General features: G+C 61.8%; 2 protein-coding genes across 6 annotated transcripts in view; both read right to left on the bottom strand.

Moving 5' to 3' along the window:
* Window positions 1-14,194, bottom strand: C19H3orf22 (chromosome 19 C3orf22 homolog). The gene is given in 5 exon segments (XM_069562043.1): window positions 1-187; window positions 189-338; window positions 1,099-1,230; window positions 1,668-1,797; window positions 14,111-14,194. Coding segments are annotated over 4 exon segments (402 nt in total). The 5' UTR covers window positions 1,757-1,797; window positions 14,111-14,194; the 3' UTR covers window positions 1-156.
* TXNRD3 (thioredoxin reductase 3) overlaps window positions 9,768-16,144 on the bottom strand; it is a 34,608-nt gene continuing 28,231 nt past the window's right edge. For 4 of the 5 annotated variants that reach the window (XM_069562036.1, XM_069562039.1, XM_069562037.1 and 1 more), the window contains exons 14-16: window positions 14,111-14,206; window positions 10,351-10,485; window positions 9,768-10,211 (exon numbers count right to left, since the gene is read on the bottom strand). In XM_069562036.1, coding sequence (XP_069418137.1) covers window positions 10,149-10,211; window positions 10,351-10,485; window positions 14,111-14,206 — 294 coding nt within the window. In that variant the 3' untranslated portion in view covers window positions 9,768-10,148. Of the gene's footprint in view, window positions 10,212-10,350; window positions 10,486-13,757; window positions 14,207-16,144 lie in introns of those variants that run through there. The other variant, XM_069562038.1, reaches the window with a different exon arrangement.

The following is a 16,144-nucleotide window of genomic DNA, read 5'->3' as shown; positions in this document are numbered from 1 at the left end:
TGACCGTCACCGCACTTTATGGATGAGAGCGTGGGGCCAGCGTGCAGACGACTGTCCGGGGCTATGACCCTGCAGCGTGTCCGCGGGCGACCTCTCCAGGGCTCCTCGCTTCCCCATAGGTCACCTCTGCCTGGAGGGAGCTCCCGGTGGCCACCGTCACGAGCGCCCGGGGGCCGAGTGGCCCAGTCTGGCGGTGCAGAGCGGGGCTCCAGGGGGCGGGCGGGAGTGCTGCGGGCCTGGGGAAGCGGCGGGTCAGCAGCGCCAGCTCCCAGAGGTTTCTTGGCGGCGATGGCGGCGGCTGGAGGCAGGACAGAGGCAGGAAATCCGGGGCCCCCAGCCTGGAGAAGCCACACAGAGCCCCACGCTGACCCCACAGAGCCAGCCCGGCCCCAGGCCAGAGGAGCGGGCCAGGGCTGCAACCGTGGCTCCACTCCCGGGGCAGACACTCCTCTGGCTGACCCCTGCCCGGACGTCCAGCGGTGGACACCTCCCCGTCCTCTGCCCAGCCCAGACACAGGCCTGCCAGCCTGGGGGCAAGCCACAGCAGGCACCACCAGCACGGAGGCCACCTCCCCCCGAGACCACCCTCCCCCCTCCAGCTCCCCCATCTCAGGGGCTCTGTTATCCTCAGATAAACTCGGCCTTTAGCTTCTGGGTGATCTGCCCACTGCCTGGGCTCAGGGTGCGAGGCAGGGCAGTCCTGGGGGCAGGCCTCAGCCCCCACCCCCTGCCTCCGGCACAAGGACCTGGCCACACAGCCTGAAGGCTCTGAGGGTCCAACAAGACGGACCCTTCCATGGGAGAAGCTGCAGCTCAGCCCGTCAGCCCAGGGGAGCAGAGGTTCAGAGGCCCGGGAGCACAGTGGAGAAGACACAGCCTCAGCCCGGAGGCCCCATGCCCACTCACGTCAGTGCAGGTGGTGGGCCGGGTGGAGAGTCTGGGTCAGGGTGAGTCTGTGCATATTTGCGTTTGTGTGTGAGGTCTGAGTGTGTCCTCCCATGTGCAGGGTGTGGGGGAGTGAGTGGGAGTCTCCCCGGGGCTCGCTGTCCTCGGCCCGGACGTGCTGTGTCCGCGTGGGGGCCTGGGGCTGAGACTCACCCTCGGGTGGGCATGGACCTCGTGGGCAGCAGCGTCTTCTGCAGGGGCAGCTGCTCCCGCAGCAAGCTGCTCGTCTTCGTGAGCGCCCAGGGCTGCAGGGGCTCTGAGCTGGTCTCCGTCAGCCAGGAGAACCTGTGGGCAGTGACAGACCGGGACTGTGGGCTGAGGGCAAGTGCCCCTGCCACGGGAAGCCATGAGGAGGCCGTGGCCCCCAAGGTTGGGCTCAGCCCTCCCAGGCCCCTCAACCCAGAAAAACAGGCCACCTGGCAGAGGCCCCAGGCCGCCCAGCCTGCGGGCTCTGCGGGCTCCTGCCCCGCCCCCACACCCGGACCCCATCACACCCCCGCAGGAGCAGGTGTGCTGAACAGGCGACAGGAAGCAGCCGGCTGAGGCTCTGGGGGGCCCAGCTCAGGGGCGAAGGGTTGGTGTGGAGCCTGCCGTCGGGGAGCACAGAGCAGCTCAGGGGACAGAGACCCCCACCTGCTCCCACCATGTTTCCCAGAGGGTGCTCCTGGGCTGGGGGCCTGCGGAAGGGGGGGCCCTCCAGGCTCAGGCTCGGGGTCTGCTACCTGTATGGAAATTTCCTGGCAAACTTCTCCTGCATCCTGGCCTTATTCTCCTTTCCCTGGCGGGACTTCTTGGGGGCCTTCGGGTCCATCACAGAAGGGGGCTACACTGGGGCACGTCCTTCAGCCAGAGCTGGAAGAGAGGCCGGAGGAGCCAGTCAGGACTCGAACAGCAAGGCTTCCCCGATAGTGCACGAGATGGGGCGCCCAGGAGGGCTGTGAGCCCCCCAGTGCTCAGCATGCTGCTCCACAAGGCCTGCTCTGGTGTGTCAATGTGTGTGTGCACGTGTGTGTACACGTGTGTGCAGCTCTCCACCATGCCCGTCTCTGAGCCGCCCCTACAATGTGTGTGTACACGTGTGTATGTGTGTGTGCGTGTGCAGCTCTCCACCACGCCCGTCTGTGAGCCGCCCCTACAATGTGTGTGTACACGTGTGTATGCGTGTGTGCGTGTGCAGCTCTCCACCATGCCCGTCTCTGAGCCGCCCAATGTGTGTACACGTGTGTGTGTGTGCGTGTGCAGCTCTGCACCATTAGCAGCTCTGAGTCGCGCCCCATAATCTGTGTGCACGCCTGTGTACAGCTCTACACCATGCCCGTCTCTGAGCCGCCCATACAATGTGTGTACGTGTGTGTGTGTGTGTGCGTGTGTGCAGCTCTGCACCATTAGCAGCTCTGAGTGGCCCCCATATTCTGTGTGCATGCCTGTGTACAGCTCTACACCGTGCCCGTCTCTGAGCCGCCCCTACAATGTGTGTACATGTGTGTGTGTGTGTGTGTGTGTGCGTGTGTGCAGCTCTGCACCATTAGCAGCTCTGAGTGGCCCCCACAGTCAGAGGGGCCCTCAGCGGACTGGCCCTGCGGGTGCCAGGTGCTGCCCCGCCCCGCAGCAGCATCCACCCCGTGCGGCCCGCCCGGGGCCACCTCGGCTCTCCGGGCCGTGTAGGGCCGTGGCTGCACAGGGTTGCACAGGCAGAAAGGCGCAGCCGGCACCCTCAGGAGACGGGCTGCCCCGTGCCATCTCCAGGCCGGGTCTGCAGGGGCTGCTGCCCGGGGCTGGCCTGGACTAACCGTCTCCCCCAGGGCCCCGGGAGCCCCCAGGCGGGGTCATCGTGAATAAAGCTGCCGTGGATGTTCACACAGGTTTCTGCACACACGTGTCCCTATTTCTCCGTTGCACGCGCTGGGAGTGCAGTCGCCGGGCTGGGGGAAGCCCGCTGGTTCAGTTTTAAAGAGATCTGCCCACAGCTTTTGAGCAGCTGGGCCATTTTCCCTGCCCCACAGTCACGGGTAGTTCTTTTTCACAGGATAAGAGAAGAGTAAGGACGGCCCGCCTTGGGAAGGAGGACTGGGCATGAGGCCTGACCGCGGGCTCGCGAGCCCCTCGCCCCAGTGGCGGCGCTCATGCAGCCACATCACTGTCCGCCTGACCTTTGCGAGCTGAGGCCAGCCACCTGCCAGGCTCCTCCTGGCGTGGGGGGCCCTGGTTCCAGGCGGGGGGCTGTGAAGACACGGGCGGGACCAACCGCAGCGGGCAACAGGTTCCCCGGGAGCTGGCACCCTTGAAGCAGCCCCCCTGGCGACTCAGGGATGAGGCGGCCGGGACAGCTGCGAGGCCTGCTCCCCACCGCGCTGCCCCTGGAGGGCCTGGGGGCCCAGGGGACGAGCACGGCAGGCCTCTTTCCCACCTTCTCACCCCAAGCCCCGCGGAGCCAAGGGAGCGGCTCCCAAACACGGCGTCTCACAGCAGTGGGGGCCTGTCCCCCCATCCCCGGCGTGGAAGCCACTGAGCCACAGGCCCTGAGGGCGAAGGCCATGAAGGCCCCCAGCACCGGTCTGAGCACACAGCTCCCGGGGGCCCTCTGGCCTGCATCATCGCCCGTCCACCCTCTGGGGGGGTGGGGCGCTGCCCCCTGCTTCTCTGAGTTTGAGTCACAGCAGCTGTGTTCCTGTGACCACACTTTGCTGTCGGATCTCCTGAAATCCGGAGAGAAGCCTCGGAGAAACAAGCACTTCTTTCCCGGGCGGGGGCTTGGTCCCCAGGAGCCTTGGTCCCCTGGGGACGGGGCAGCCCTCTGCACCAGGGCAGGCCTCGGGCAAGGGACCTGGGCTGGTACAAGGGCAAGGCTTTCAGCCCCTCCCGGGGTGCCAGGCCAGGACACAGGGAGCAGGCAGGGGGCCCAGGCCCAGGACGGGGTGGGCCGGTGGGGTGTCTGTGCCGCTCTGCGGGCCCTGCTTTACTTCCCCACCTGATGGCAGACAGGCCACCCCCGCCCTCTCCAGGTGAGGAGACCGAGGCTCTGGGGGAACTGCCCTGCCTGCATCTCTGCACCCCCCGCCCCGCAGCGTGTGGGGGAAGAGGTGGCGTCCAGGCCACACAGCTCCCACAGTCCTGGGGCAGCTGGGCGACAGAGGGCACCCCAGCAGTGATCGCAGATGACACAGCCCTGCCGCGGGAACCCAGGGCCTGGAGGGGGCAGGCAGGGGCCCCCACAGCCCGCCCGGGTTACCTGTGGACCCTCTCGGTCGTGGGCCTGGGCCTGTGTACTGCGGGGAGCCCGCTTCCACAGGCAGGGGGCCCCGTGGGTCCAGGCTGCCACCCCCATCCCAGCCAAGATGCTGTCGCGTGTGGGTCAGAGCGCCCAGCAGTGACCCGGCCCGGGGGGACGCTGATGTGAGGGCTGGGCCCCCTGCAGCCAGAAAGGTGGGGGTGAGCAGGCCCCGGGCCCAGGCACTCGCGGCCGCCCTGTGTGGCGGGCCCGGGCGAGGCGAGCGCTGGGCACGGTCCTGCTGCCGCGCGCCACCAGGCTCTGGGCCCAGGACGCGGGGCCAGGCCCGCAGCCTCGCCCGAGGGCACAGTCGGGGACCCCTGGCCGGGGAGGAGCTGTGTGGAGCTGGGCTGGTGGGCACCCCATCTCCGAGGACCCTGCGTGGGGGCACCCACAGCCACACGCGTGGGAGCAGAGCACACGCGAGGCCTGCGGGCAGCAAACGACCCACCTGGCGGAAATAGAGCTCCTTCTTCGGGGCCTCCCTGGTGTCCGGTGGCTAAGGCGCCACTGTCTCAATGCAGGGGGCACAGGCTCCATCCCTGGCTGGGAACTAAGAGGCCAGGTGCCAAGCGATGCGGACAAATAGTAAAGAGAAGCGCCTTCCCTGGCTGACCTTGACCTGAGCCCTGGCTGTGGCCCAGGAGTGGCCGGGCTGAGGAGGGCGGGCATAAGGGTGCAGCTCTGGGGTCTGCTGCCCCACGGAGACCCCACTGGGCTGGGGATCGACCGGGCCGGGACCCCAGCTCAGCGTGAGGACTGGGGCGGGAGGGGAGCAGACGGTGCAGACAGCAGGGCCTGCCTCTGCCTTCACGTCCTTGGCCTTGACCCGGACGTTCTCGGAGCAGCCCCGACGTGGGGCTCCTGTCCAGGGGCTTGCCGGGGGCGCGATGCAGGATGAGGCCCAAGGGGAGCCCCGTGGGGACCCCTCTTCCCGGTCCCCCCGCCCCTCAGCCGTCTCTGCCGTGAGGCGGGGACCCCCTTCCCTCAGCACTTCCTGCCCTGAGGCCGGGCAGCCCCTCCAGGTGGGGCTGGGAGGCATCCCGTCGCTGGGTCAGTAGTGAAGAGTCAGCCCCGCAGCAGTGGGCTGAGGGCAGCAGCCTGCTGGGGTCCAGAGGTGTGCACAGGGCCAAGCCTATGGTCCCTGAAGATGGAAACGAACCGAGGGGCAGAGCGAGCAAGACAGGGAACGAGGCCTGCAGCAGGGCCCCCAGGCAGCTCACTTGGGCTTGGAGGGCCACGGCTGTGCAGGGCCGAGCATCTGGAGGTCCCAGGGGGCTGGGCCCGTCCTGAGGAGCGCAGGCAGGACAGCGTCCACCAGGGAGGGCCGAGGACCGCCTGCCCGGGGTTGCGGCTGTGAGGGGCACCAGGTGAGACCCCTGCCTGCCCTGCCGGGGCCCGGCACTCGCGACCCTCCTGGAGAGCCCCGTGTGTGCGCCGTGGCTGGGCGGGAGGGACTCCCAGGGGCCCTGTCACAATGGTGAGGTCACAGTGCCCAGGGGCCCGGGGCTCTGGCCAGGTGACGGCAGGCCTGTGGGCAGGTGGGGCGCCACGCTCCTGGCTGCTTCTGCCTCGTCCCCTCCGCGGCAGCCTGACGGCCTGACAGCAGCGCTCAGAGAAGGCCTCCGCCGGGAGAGCGTGGGCCGGGTGAGGCCAGGGCGGGCCGGGGCGCCGCAGCTGCTCCAGGTGCTCCGTGAGGACAGCTGCGACCAGGTGGGCGTGGAAACACCAGGCATCCAGGCGGAGGAGGCGGCGAGTGGACCGGGAGCCCCGGGGTGGACCCAGCAGCCAGCAGAGCTCACGAAAGGAGCTCTGGAGGGAGGGACCTGGAGGGAGGTCCCTGGAGGGACCTGGAGGGAGGTCCCTGGAGGGACCTGGAGGGAGGTCCCTGGAGGGACCTGGAGGGAGGTCCCTGGAGGGACCTGGAGGGAGGCGGTGGCTAATGGGGCGGGCCCGAGGGGCACAGGCGAAAGCCACACGCTGTGCGCACCGAGGGCACGAGTCCCATCCCGGTCAGCGGCTCTAACCAACGTGGGCAGGTTAACGTCTGGGTCTGCAGTCCAGGTGCATGACGCCTGGCCTTGGACGGGGCTGCGGGCCGCTGGGACATCAGCAGGAACTGAGAGACGCGTCCCGGGCAGAGCGCGCACAGCAAAGAGGGCCTCAGGCCTTGGGCTAGGAGGCTCTGATGGGCCACGATCAACTGAACATTTATTCTAAAATGCCGACGACCAGACAGGCCCCCAGACAGAGAAGATGCAGCGAGGGGGCCGCCAAAGCCGGCCTCGTGTTGTCTGTGAACAGACCCAGGTCTGCCTCTTCCTTTCCAGTGCGACGCCTTTCACTCCTTTTCTTGTCTGAGCACTCTCTCTAGAACGCCAGGGCGAGTTGAATGGACAGCAGGCAAAGCAGGCATCTTTATCTTGTTCCTGATCTTAGAGGAAGAAACCTTTCGGTCTCGTCTCAATGCTGAGGGCAGCGTGATCTGTGGGGTTTCACACGGGCCTTTATCGCCTGGGATTTTGCCAAATGCTTCTTCTGCACCAGCTGAGACGGTCACGTGGTCCGTCATTCTATTAACGTGGTGTGTCTCATCACTGAGTTCCTTGCTGTGAGACTCCCTCGCACCCTGGGAATAAACTCGCCTCACATGCAGTCCTTTAGAGACCTGCTGGCTCTCGCTGGGTGCGCCCACCCTGCCGAGGGCCTGGCACCTGCGCCCGTCGGGGTGCTGGCCTGGGCTTTGCTGGCCGCGTCTCCATCCGGCCTTGGAAGCCGGTGATGATGCTGCACAGAATGACTGAGGAAGTGGTCTCTCTCCTCCAGCTTTCTGGAAGATTCTGAGGGAAACTGCTGTTAATACTTCTTTACGTTTCACAGACTTACACCATCTGGCCCTGGGCTTTTTTTTTAAGCTGTTGGTTCATTTTTTTAGATCAAATTTATTAAGGCATAACTGAGACACAATTAAATGCAGTTTAAAACTTGTGATAAAATACATAAAAAAGCAGCCATCTTCACCATTTTAAAGCGTGTGGTTCAGCTCCAAACCAGCCCATCCTAAAGGAAACAAACCCCGAACATTCACTGGAAGGACTGATGCTGAAGGTGAAGCTCCAGTACTTTGGCCACCTGATGAGAAGAACTGACTCACTGGAAAAGACCCTGATGCTGGGCAAGACTGAAGGCGGGAGGAGAAGGGGGCGACAGAGGATGCGATGGCTGGACGGCATCACCGACTGGATGGGCATGCGTGTGAGGGAACTCTGGGAGACAGTGAAGGCGAGGGAAGCCTGGTGTGCTGCGGTCCACGGGCCACGAAGAGTCAGGCGCGGCTGAGCAGCTGAACAGCAACCCTGGTGGCCGTGGGGTGGCGGCTCAGTGAGCCCCCGTCTCCGCGCCTCTGGCGGCGTGCTGGCCATCTGTGCACCTTCCGTGGTGCACGTCTGCTGAAGTCCTTTGCCCATTTTCAACCTGGGTGTTTGTTTCTATGTTCCTGGGTTTTGGAAGTTTCTCAATATATTCCAGATATTGCGTTCTGGAGCGTATCTCTTCTCAGATACGAGGCCCGGACATCTCCCCTCTCCTCTGGGCTCTGCCTTCACTCTGCAGTGCCCTGGCGCCCCTGACCGCCCCAGGCCCTAAGCCCCCGAGGTCCAGTCCGCCCTTTACTTCGCTTCCTGTGCCCGTCACACGGGAGAGTCTCTGCAAGAGCCGGGGTTGCGGAGCCTCCGCCCTGGGTTTTCTTGAGCGCTGCGGCTTCTGCTGCTACGTTCAGGTCTCTGGCCCACTTTCAGCTGACGTCTGTACCCGATGTGAACAGAGATCTGACGTTGCCCTTTGGCGTGGTTTCCCAGCGCCAGCGGAAGAAAGAGGACGCTTTCCTATGAAAGGGTCTCAGCGGTGTTTCCACCATCCCCCTGACCTGACACGTGAGGCCTGACTTCGCTGTTCTCCGCGTGCCCCACTCTGTGCTGGGACCACGCCGTCCTCACAGCTGAGGATCTGCAGTAAACCCTGAAACAGCAGTGTGTGATCTCTAACTCTGTGCTTTTTCAAGGTTGTTCTGAACGTTCAGAATCCCCTTCAGGTTCTACGGGAATTTCAGGACGGGTTCTTTCATTTCTGCAAAAGTCACTGCCGAGTTTCGGACAGAACGTGAATGTGTAGGTTGCTTCAGGCACAGCGGACGTTCTAACAGTATTAAGGTTCCTAATCCATGAGCACAGGCTGTCTTTCCACCTATCTGGCTGCTTTTCTCAACAGTTTGCAGTCTTCACCGTGCAGCTGTCCCATCTCCTTGGTTAATTCAGCCCCTATGAATCTTCTTCTTCTGGGGGCTACTATAAGTGGAATCGCTTTCTTCGTTTCGACATGGATCACGGGTGGTGTGCAGACTTTCGCCGGACTTCCCGGAGTCGATTTCACATCCCGCAACCTGCTGAGCTCATTCACCAGGTCCAGCAGCTTCTGTGTCTGGGCGTGAGGCCTCTTCAGTACTTTCTATAGCTATGACCCCATCACCTGCGAGTGGGGATGATTCTACTTCTTTTTCTTGCCTAACTGCTCTGCATAGAACTTTCCATAAGGATGCTGTTGAGCGGAAGTGGCAGAAGAGGACGGCCTTGTCCTGTTAGCTGATGACTGTGGGGCCTCCACGTGCAGCTTTTGTTACGTAGAGGTAGTTTCCTTCCATCCCTAGTTCGCTGAGCACTTTCTAATCAGGACAGTGTGTTGAATTTAGTCGAGCGCTCTTTCAGCATCAACTGATGCCATCATGTGACTCTCTTGCCTCCATTCTGCCGATGTGGGTCACTGCGCTGACTGGATTCTGCACGGTGAGCCGTTCTCACATTCCAGACACAGATCTCAGCTGGTTACACGGTGCAATCCTAGGAGAAAACCTACTTGAAGGAGAAGAGATGGTGACCAGATGCCAAGGCCGAGACAACACAGCAGCAGTATTACCTGGCCAAGACGCTGACGCAGCCGTTAACAGAAAGCCAGCGAGTGAGAGAAGCCACTCGCCCGTGCCACACCCTGCCCGACTGCCGCCAGCCCACGCGCAGGAGCCACCAGCGTCTCGGGTGGGCCGCCGGGCTGCCCCCACGGCGACCGCTCCCCCGCCTTGCCTGCTCGTGGCTCCTCAGTAACTGGACCCTGAGGCTGGCAAGCTGGGCACCCCGCCCCTCTGCCACCTCTGGGGAGGGCAGCAAACACCCCGTCCACAGATGGTGACCCCGACCTGCTTACTGACCTAAAGTTTCTTTTAAAAATAAGTTCTGACCAAAGGACCAGTGGGCCAGCGGGAGGAGGCCAGCCCAGGACCGCACCACCGTCTGGAACCCTGGACTTGGGGCTGGGAGGTCTGCTTGGGAGGAAACAGGCTCCTCCCCAGGGAAGGCTGCCCGCCTCCAGCCCTTTTAGATGCCGACAGGTGTGAACACCCCAAGGAGAGGCCCTGACATCACCTGGTCATTTGCTGAAGCAGGCTGTGAGTAAACAGACCGTGAACAGAGCTGCTTTAAATAACTTCAAATTGGATTTCACAGAATGCAGTACTGAGAGCATTTTAATACTGCTCTGAAGATCACCACGCTGAGCACGCCCACTGGAGTCAGTTTCATAACACAGACTGTTTCCGTGGAAGCAACAGGGAGGGGCTCAAACCGCAGCAAGCGCGGGCGCCAGCCTGGATGAGTCAGTCGAGAGAGGCCTCGCGGAGGAGCTGGCGGGCAGAGGTCGGTCTTGGCTCACCTGGCGGCTCGGAGCGAAGACGTCAAGGAGGCAGCGAGTCTGCCCTCCCGTCAGCCCAGCCGGGGAGTGGGCCCCCGCGCCGCCCCGCCTCCTGTCCCCCGGCAGCGCGGGCTCCCTGAGCCGCACGTGCCGCCTCACCATCGCGGGGCGGGACAGGACGGGGCGGCGGGGCCTAGCCTCAGCAGCCCTTCTGCGTGATGTCCAGTCCTGATGCCTTGGTGATCTCCAAGGTGGTGAACACCTGCCCAGCGGAGGGAAGACAGCGACTCACACGCAGCTGTGCGGACGCCAGTTTTCGGGCGCGTCCCTGACGCGGTGCTGACGCCACCCTCGAGAGCACACGGGGCCCCTCCCCATCCCTGGAGCCCTGGCGGGCGCACCTCTCCACACGTGGGGTGGATCCCGATGGTGGCATCCAGCAGCTGCTTCGTGAGCCCACACTTCATGGCGGCAGCAAACCCCTGAGTGATCTCCCCGGCGTTCGGTCCGAGGACGTGAAATCCTATCACCCGATCCTTCCGAAAGGAAGCCAGTAGGTTAACGCCCTGAGTAGGAGCCTCGTCACCCCAGGTTCACAGTTGAAACTTACAGCATCTCCCCTAGAAAAGTGCCTCTAACGCTGCCCTGAGCCCAGAGCACCACCAGGAACCCGTGTCCTTGAGACTCTGTGGGGAGAGGCCTGGGCGCACCCCAGGCACCGTGAGCCCCGACCCATCAGGACGCGTGGCACCCACTGCCCAGAGGGGTTCCCAGCACGGTGGACACGTCCAGTGACCCCGAGAGCCTGGATGACACTCTGGCGAGGCAGGTCTAATGGCCACGCCGGGGTGCGTGCCCTCTGAGCAGGGGCCCCACTCCCGGGCCGGGGCGCAGACACTGAGCGGGGGGCCCTCTCCCCTTGCCCCCCACGCTCACACACCAGGGGCAGTGAATTCACCCCAGGCACCCCGGGGCTCCAGCACTCAGCCTCCCGTCCACAGCTCTCCTCTCCCCGCGTCTAGAGCTTCAGGACCAACAGTGCACCAGGGGAGGCCTGTGCCCCACACTCCTGGACCCCACAGGCCTGTGGAAGGACACCCCACAGTGACTGGCACTCCCCAGGGGCCGTGGGTGATGCCCAGAATCTCCGGCCCCCACAGGAGGGACCCTCGGAGGGCTGCATGAGGGCACATCGCCGGCAACTTCACATCCGACCTCCCCAGAAAGAATCTCAGACTCTGAGGAGGGAGGCGCCCCGGGCTGGCACAGCCTCGCACACTCTTCACCGGCCTCGAGGGGCCCTGCTGTCCCCACGGAGCGGTGAGGGGCTCTCAGGCTTCCCTCGTGCTCCACAGGGGGCCCTGCACCCGCCGCTGTGAGCGCCTCCATTAGAACTTGAGCAATTCTAACCAAGCTTTCAGTGCACGGAGGCATCTCCTAACTGCCTGCGATGCGGCCCACCTAGGGGCAGACACACTGTGTCGCACCCCACAACCCTGCCCCTTGCCGACGGAACGTCTGTGCCAGCCCTGTGTGGAGCACGTCTCCCGGCAGCGTCTTTCCAGCAGCAACCGGTCACCTGGTAGCTCTGCGCCACACTCTGGTAACCCTCACACCATTTCAAACTTCTTCCTTATCATTGTACCCGTGATCAGGGATTGCGACCTTACTCCTGTGACTCTTCTGGGTCCCGCGAACCAGGTCCATGTGATATGGGACCTTCACTCACAGCTCCACCGACTGGCTCCAGCCCCCAGCCAGTCTCCCCCTCCTCGGCCTCCCTCTGCCCTGGGACAGAAACACACTGAAATCAGGCCAATAATCTCAACGGTCTCTGAACATTCAACAGAAGGAAGAGTCGCACGCCTCTCCTTGACATCAGAAGCTGGAAATGGGGAGGGTGGGTGGAGAGCCAGGACAGGCCAAGAGCTGGGCCTCCTGAGCCAGACAGTCAGCCAGGCTGAGAATGCGGAGGGACAGCTCTCCAAGGAAACAGCGCTGCCCCAGTGAGCAGAGGAGCGAGGGGAGAGAAGCAGCCGGCCTGCTGGCGTTGGGGGAGGCAGCTCTGGCGTCTGGGTAGACCACACCAGCCGCCACGCCCTCTGATCAAAGCCTCCGGAGCACAGCCGTGATCCCCTCTGGTTCCGTGAAGGAGCAGCGGGGAGGCTGCAGGGCGGTGGGAACTGGCGGAGCAGGCTCAGAGACTCAGGAAGGAATCGTTTCTCAGAGGCGGCACGGCAGGGCCGGGAAAGCAGCAAGCGCCCACGCAGAGGCTGTAGCCCTTTACCCAGAAGACCTGACCTCCCCAGAAGCTCCAGCACTTAGCGGTTTTCAGTGTGGATGGAAGGATGCATCTGGGTCGTTCATGGGCTTCCAGGTGGCGCTAGCGGTAAAGAGCCTGCCTGCCAATGCCAGAGACGTGAGACCCGGGTTCCATCCCTGGTGGGGAAGAGGCCCTGGAGGCGGGCATGGCAACCCCCTCCAGCCGTCTGGCCTGGAGAGTCCCATGGACAGAGGAGCCTGGCGGGTGCTGTCTATGGGGTCACAGAGAGCCGGACGCGACTGAAGCGGCTGAGCGCGCACGCAGTCCTTTCACAGCGAGAGGAGTCAGAGCCTGGTTTCGCAGCCTCAAAGGACAGGCTGCTCTCATGTTGGGCGCTGACACAGTGGACCCGGCGCTGACCTGCCATCCCCCAAACCCCAGGGCCTTCAAGAATTAAGCTGAATCGACTCTGCTTTGTACTCAACAAAGCCTGGACGGCATCTGCTTACAACATGGTTTACAGAATATTTTAAGCCTACTGTTGAGACTGACTGCTCAGAAGAAAAGATTCCTTTCCAAATAAGAGTGCCCTTTCCAAATGACATGCCCCTGACCACCCCAGAGCTCTGATGGAGACGTACAACGTGATGGATGTTGCTCTCACATCAGCTAACACAACACCCTCTGTTGTCCAGCAGCCAAGAAGCAATTTTGACTTCCAAGTCTCATTATTGGACAAATCCATTCTGCTAGGCTGCAGCTGCCACAGACAGTGAGTCCTCTGGCGGATCTAGGCAGAGTGGACCGAAGGCCTCTGGAGAGGAGTCCCGTCCCAGATGCCATGGCGTCGCGGCTCGTGGGATGAGGTCAGAACAGAAACCCGAGAGGCGTTTGGAACAACCTGACTCCAGCCTCTGTGGATGACAGCGAGGGCCCCAGGACTTCCTGGAAGGAGGGGGACGTGGTGGAGGCAGGAGGACGGGGCTCAGAAGTGGGTCCTGAGGGCGGGGCTGAGCTGCCGCCACCTGAGGACGGACCAATCGCAGGAGGAGCTGCTCCCGACAGATAAGCACAGACAGCGGTTCCCGAGATGGAGCCACTCCTGCAAGAGGCCGTGACCGCAGCCGCGATGACAACCAGGACTCGGGACACGACTCACGCTTGGTGGATAAAGGACGGCAGGGTGGCAGTGCCACTGTGGGCGAGGCGCTTTCAGGCAGCACTGCCTGCTCCGGGGACCACTCATGACAGAAGGGCCCTTCCAAGCGGCCAGCGCCCTGGACATCTTGCTTTGAGGAACAGCTGCAGCCACTCCAGCCTTCAGCCACCTCCGCCCTGATCAGTCGGCAGCCCCAGCACTGAGGCCAGAGCCTCCACCAGCAAGAAGGTTACAATCTGCTGAGGGCACAGCTGATGGTTAGAGTGCTTAAGCATAAAGTATTTTTAAATTAAGGTTGTACGTTGAATTTTTTAGACAGAATGTGACTGATAAAGACTGTAGTCTGGTGTAAATGTGACCTCACACACGCAGGGAAACCAAACAAAACCGGGGCCTGCACGATTTATTGCCAGGTCTGGAACCAAGCCCCGTAATGTCTTCAAGGCACACCTGTGTCTCCAGATGCAGACGGACGCGCCTACGCTGTGTCGTTGACGGCCCAGACTGCAGCAGAGCCTGAGGCTCCACACTGCCAGTCAGGGCCCCCCTGAGAGACACGATCACACAGAGAAAGGGAGGCCTGTGTCCATCCTCCGCAAGCACAGCACTTGGGCGGCAGTCTGAAGGATTTCTGCCTAGCCTCGAGAGCTATCTTTAAGGAGATTATAAAAACCCAGATACGAGACTAAAAGCGAAATTTTAAAATCAAAGCATGCCCGCTTCCAACCACATGACGTACGTTGTCCAGTTTATTGCAGATTATCTTCGCGTAGCAAGTGTTGTTGTCTCTGCAGGCCACTGTCCACTCGAGAGGCCAGAACAGGGTGTGGTAGACCTGCAAGAGACAGGCAGAGGTCAGCGTCCACGGAGACACCTGCAGGGCTCCTCAGTCACACAGAGGGCAGTTTGTCCCCCAGCTCTCAGAAACTTAAACACGTGGGATCCCAGCTTCCGAGTCTGATGGAAATGAACTCTTCTGCACATTTTATTACAAACTTTCTAATCTCTCCGGCCATGAGGAACATGAGATAAATGCTTCTTCACCCCAAGGTATTCTCCCTAAAATATACCCCGAATGTTAAGAAAAGAGATGGTGCCCACTCTTGAGAGTATAGGCAGGATTTCTGAAACAGAAAGCCCTGGCTCCGACGCGCCCCGAGTCCCGCGCGGGACCCCCCCCCCCCCGGGCCCCTCCACCCCCTTCCTCACGTGCATTGTCTGTTCAGTCGCTCAGTCGTGTCTGACTCTCTGCGACCCCAGAGACTGCAGCACGCCAGGCCTCCCTGTCCTTCACTATTTCCCGGAGCATGCTCAAACTCATGTCCACGGAGTCGGTGACGCCATCCAGCCATCCCATCCTCTGTTGTCCCTTCTCTTGCCCTCAGTCTTTCCCAGCATCAGGGTCTTTTCCAGTGAGTTGGCTCGTCACATCGTGTTAGCTCTGCTTTTCCTCCCAGCACTTGGAAGATTCTGTTTCATTTAAGTATTTGATCCTCCTGGTTCAAAGTGGGCGTGAAGTGTGGACCCAACTTCACATTTTTCCTAAATGCTGCCCACTTACTCCAACACCCTTAATGAACGTCTTTTGCCATAAATTTAAAACACCGCCTTTATCACATTAATTCTCCTAAGCACCTGCATCAGTCTGGGCTTCAGCTTCTGTCCTGCGGGTCTTTCTGTCGCCCGTGTGCCGCTCAGCACAGTTTTAGCGCCCGTGCCCTCAGGACACACTACCGTCCAACAGGGCTGGCGGCCTCCTCTGCCCAGTGCTCTCCTGTCCAGACCCTCCCTTCGGAGTTCCCGAGGGATCCAGCCGTTGGGACTCTGCGCTTTCTGTGCGTGGGGGCGCGAGTTCAATCCCTGGCTGGGGAACGAAGATCTAACGAGCTCAGTGGCACAGCCCACCCCCCAGAACGATCTCCCTATGACTGCCTTTGTAAGGAGTTTTAATTGTTAAATCAACCTATGTACAAGAAGTGCAAATTTAAAAGCTCTGTTCTGACAGGCCGCCTCTGCCGCCCAGTGCCCTTTTCAATCAGACACAAGTGCCTTTCCTCCTGGTTGTCATCAGCCTGCACGCTTCTAAATAGCACACTTTTGCTGCGGTTGCCTGCTCCTGGGCGGGCTCTCCTTCCTGGCCTGCCCTCCTGTTCAGAAGGCTTCACTCTCTCTTCCCTGCCCTCTGCCCTCCTATCCACCCTCCCAATTACACTGAAATCTGTAAGCTACATCAGCGCCCGTGTTTCCCCACTAGGAGGAAGCTCTTCAAGGAGAAATGGGCTCTCACGTGTGGGGGGATGAGGCTGGACCCCGACCTCACACGTGTACAGAAAGTTCTCAGAAGGGATCAGAGGCCCACACGTCAGAGCTGAAAGCCGCAACACTCTAGGAAGAAAACACAGGCGTCAATCATCACGACTGTGGGTCAGAAAACGATTTGTCAGAAGTCCATCAAAGTGCATGTGGCAACAGAAGAAAACAAGGCACACGGCGGGGGTGGGGGGGGGTGGGGAGGGGGGGTGCTGCACCAAAGGGAAAGAGCTTTGTGCCTCAAAGGACACCATCAGGAGAGTGAAGACAGGACCCACAGAAACGGTGAAAACTTTCACAAATCAGCCCACGGCCTCTCACAGAGCTTGCGCTGTGGTTCCCTGGTGACAGTGACACCGAGACTCTTCCCACGTGTCTGTTGGTCACCTGTGCACGCTCTTTGGGGAAATATCCTTTGCTCTTTTAAAAGCCAGGTTGTTTGGTTTTTATTGTTGTAAGAGTT

This window comes from Ovis canadensis, chromosome 19 (assembly GCF_042477335.2).
Source record: "Ovis canadensis isolate MfBH-ARS-UI-01 breed Bighorn chromosome 19, ARS-UI_OviCan_v2, whole genome shotgun sequence".
Classification (NCBI taxonomy): domain Eukaryota; kingdom Metazoa; phylum Chordata; class Mammalia; order Artiodactyla; family Bovidae; genus Ovis; species Ovis canadensis.
Note: the sequence above shows the minus strand (reverse complement) of the source record. Positions and strands in the feature narration are given on the sequence as shown.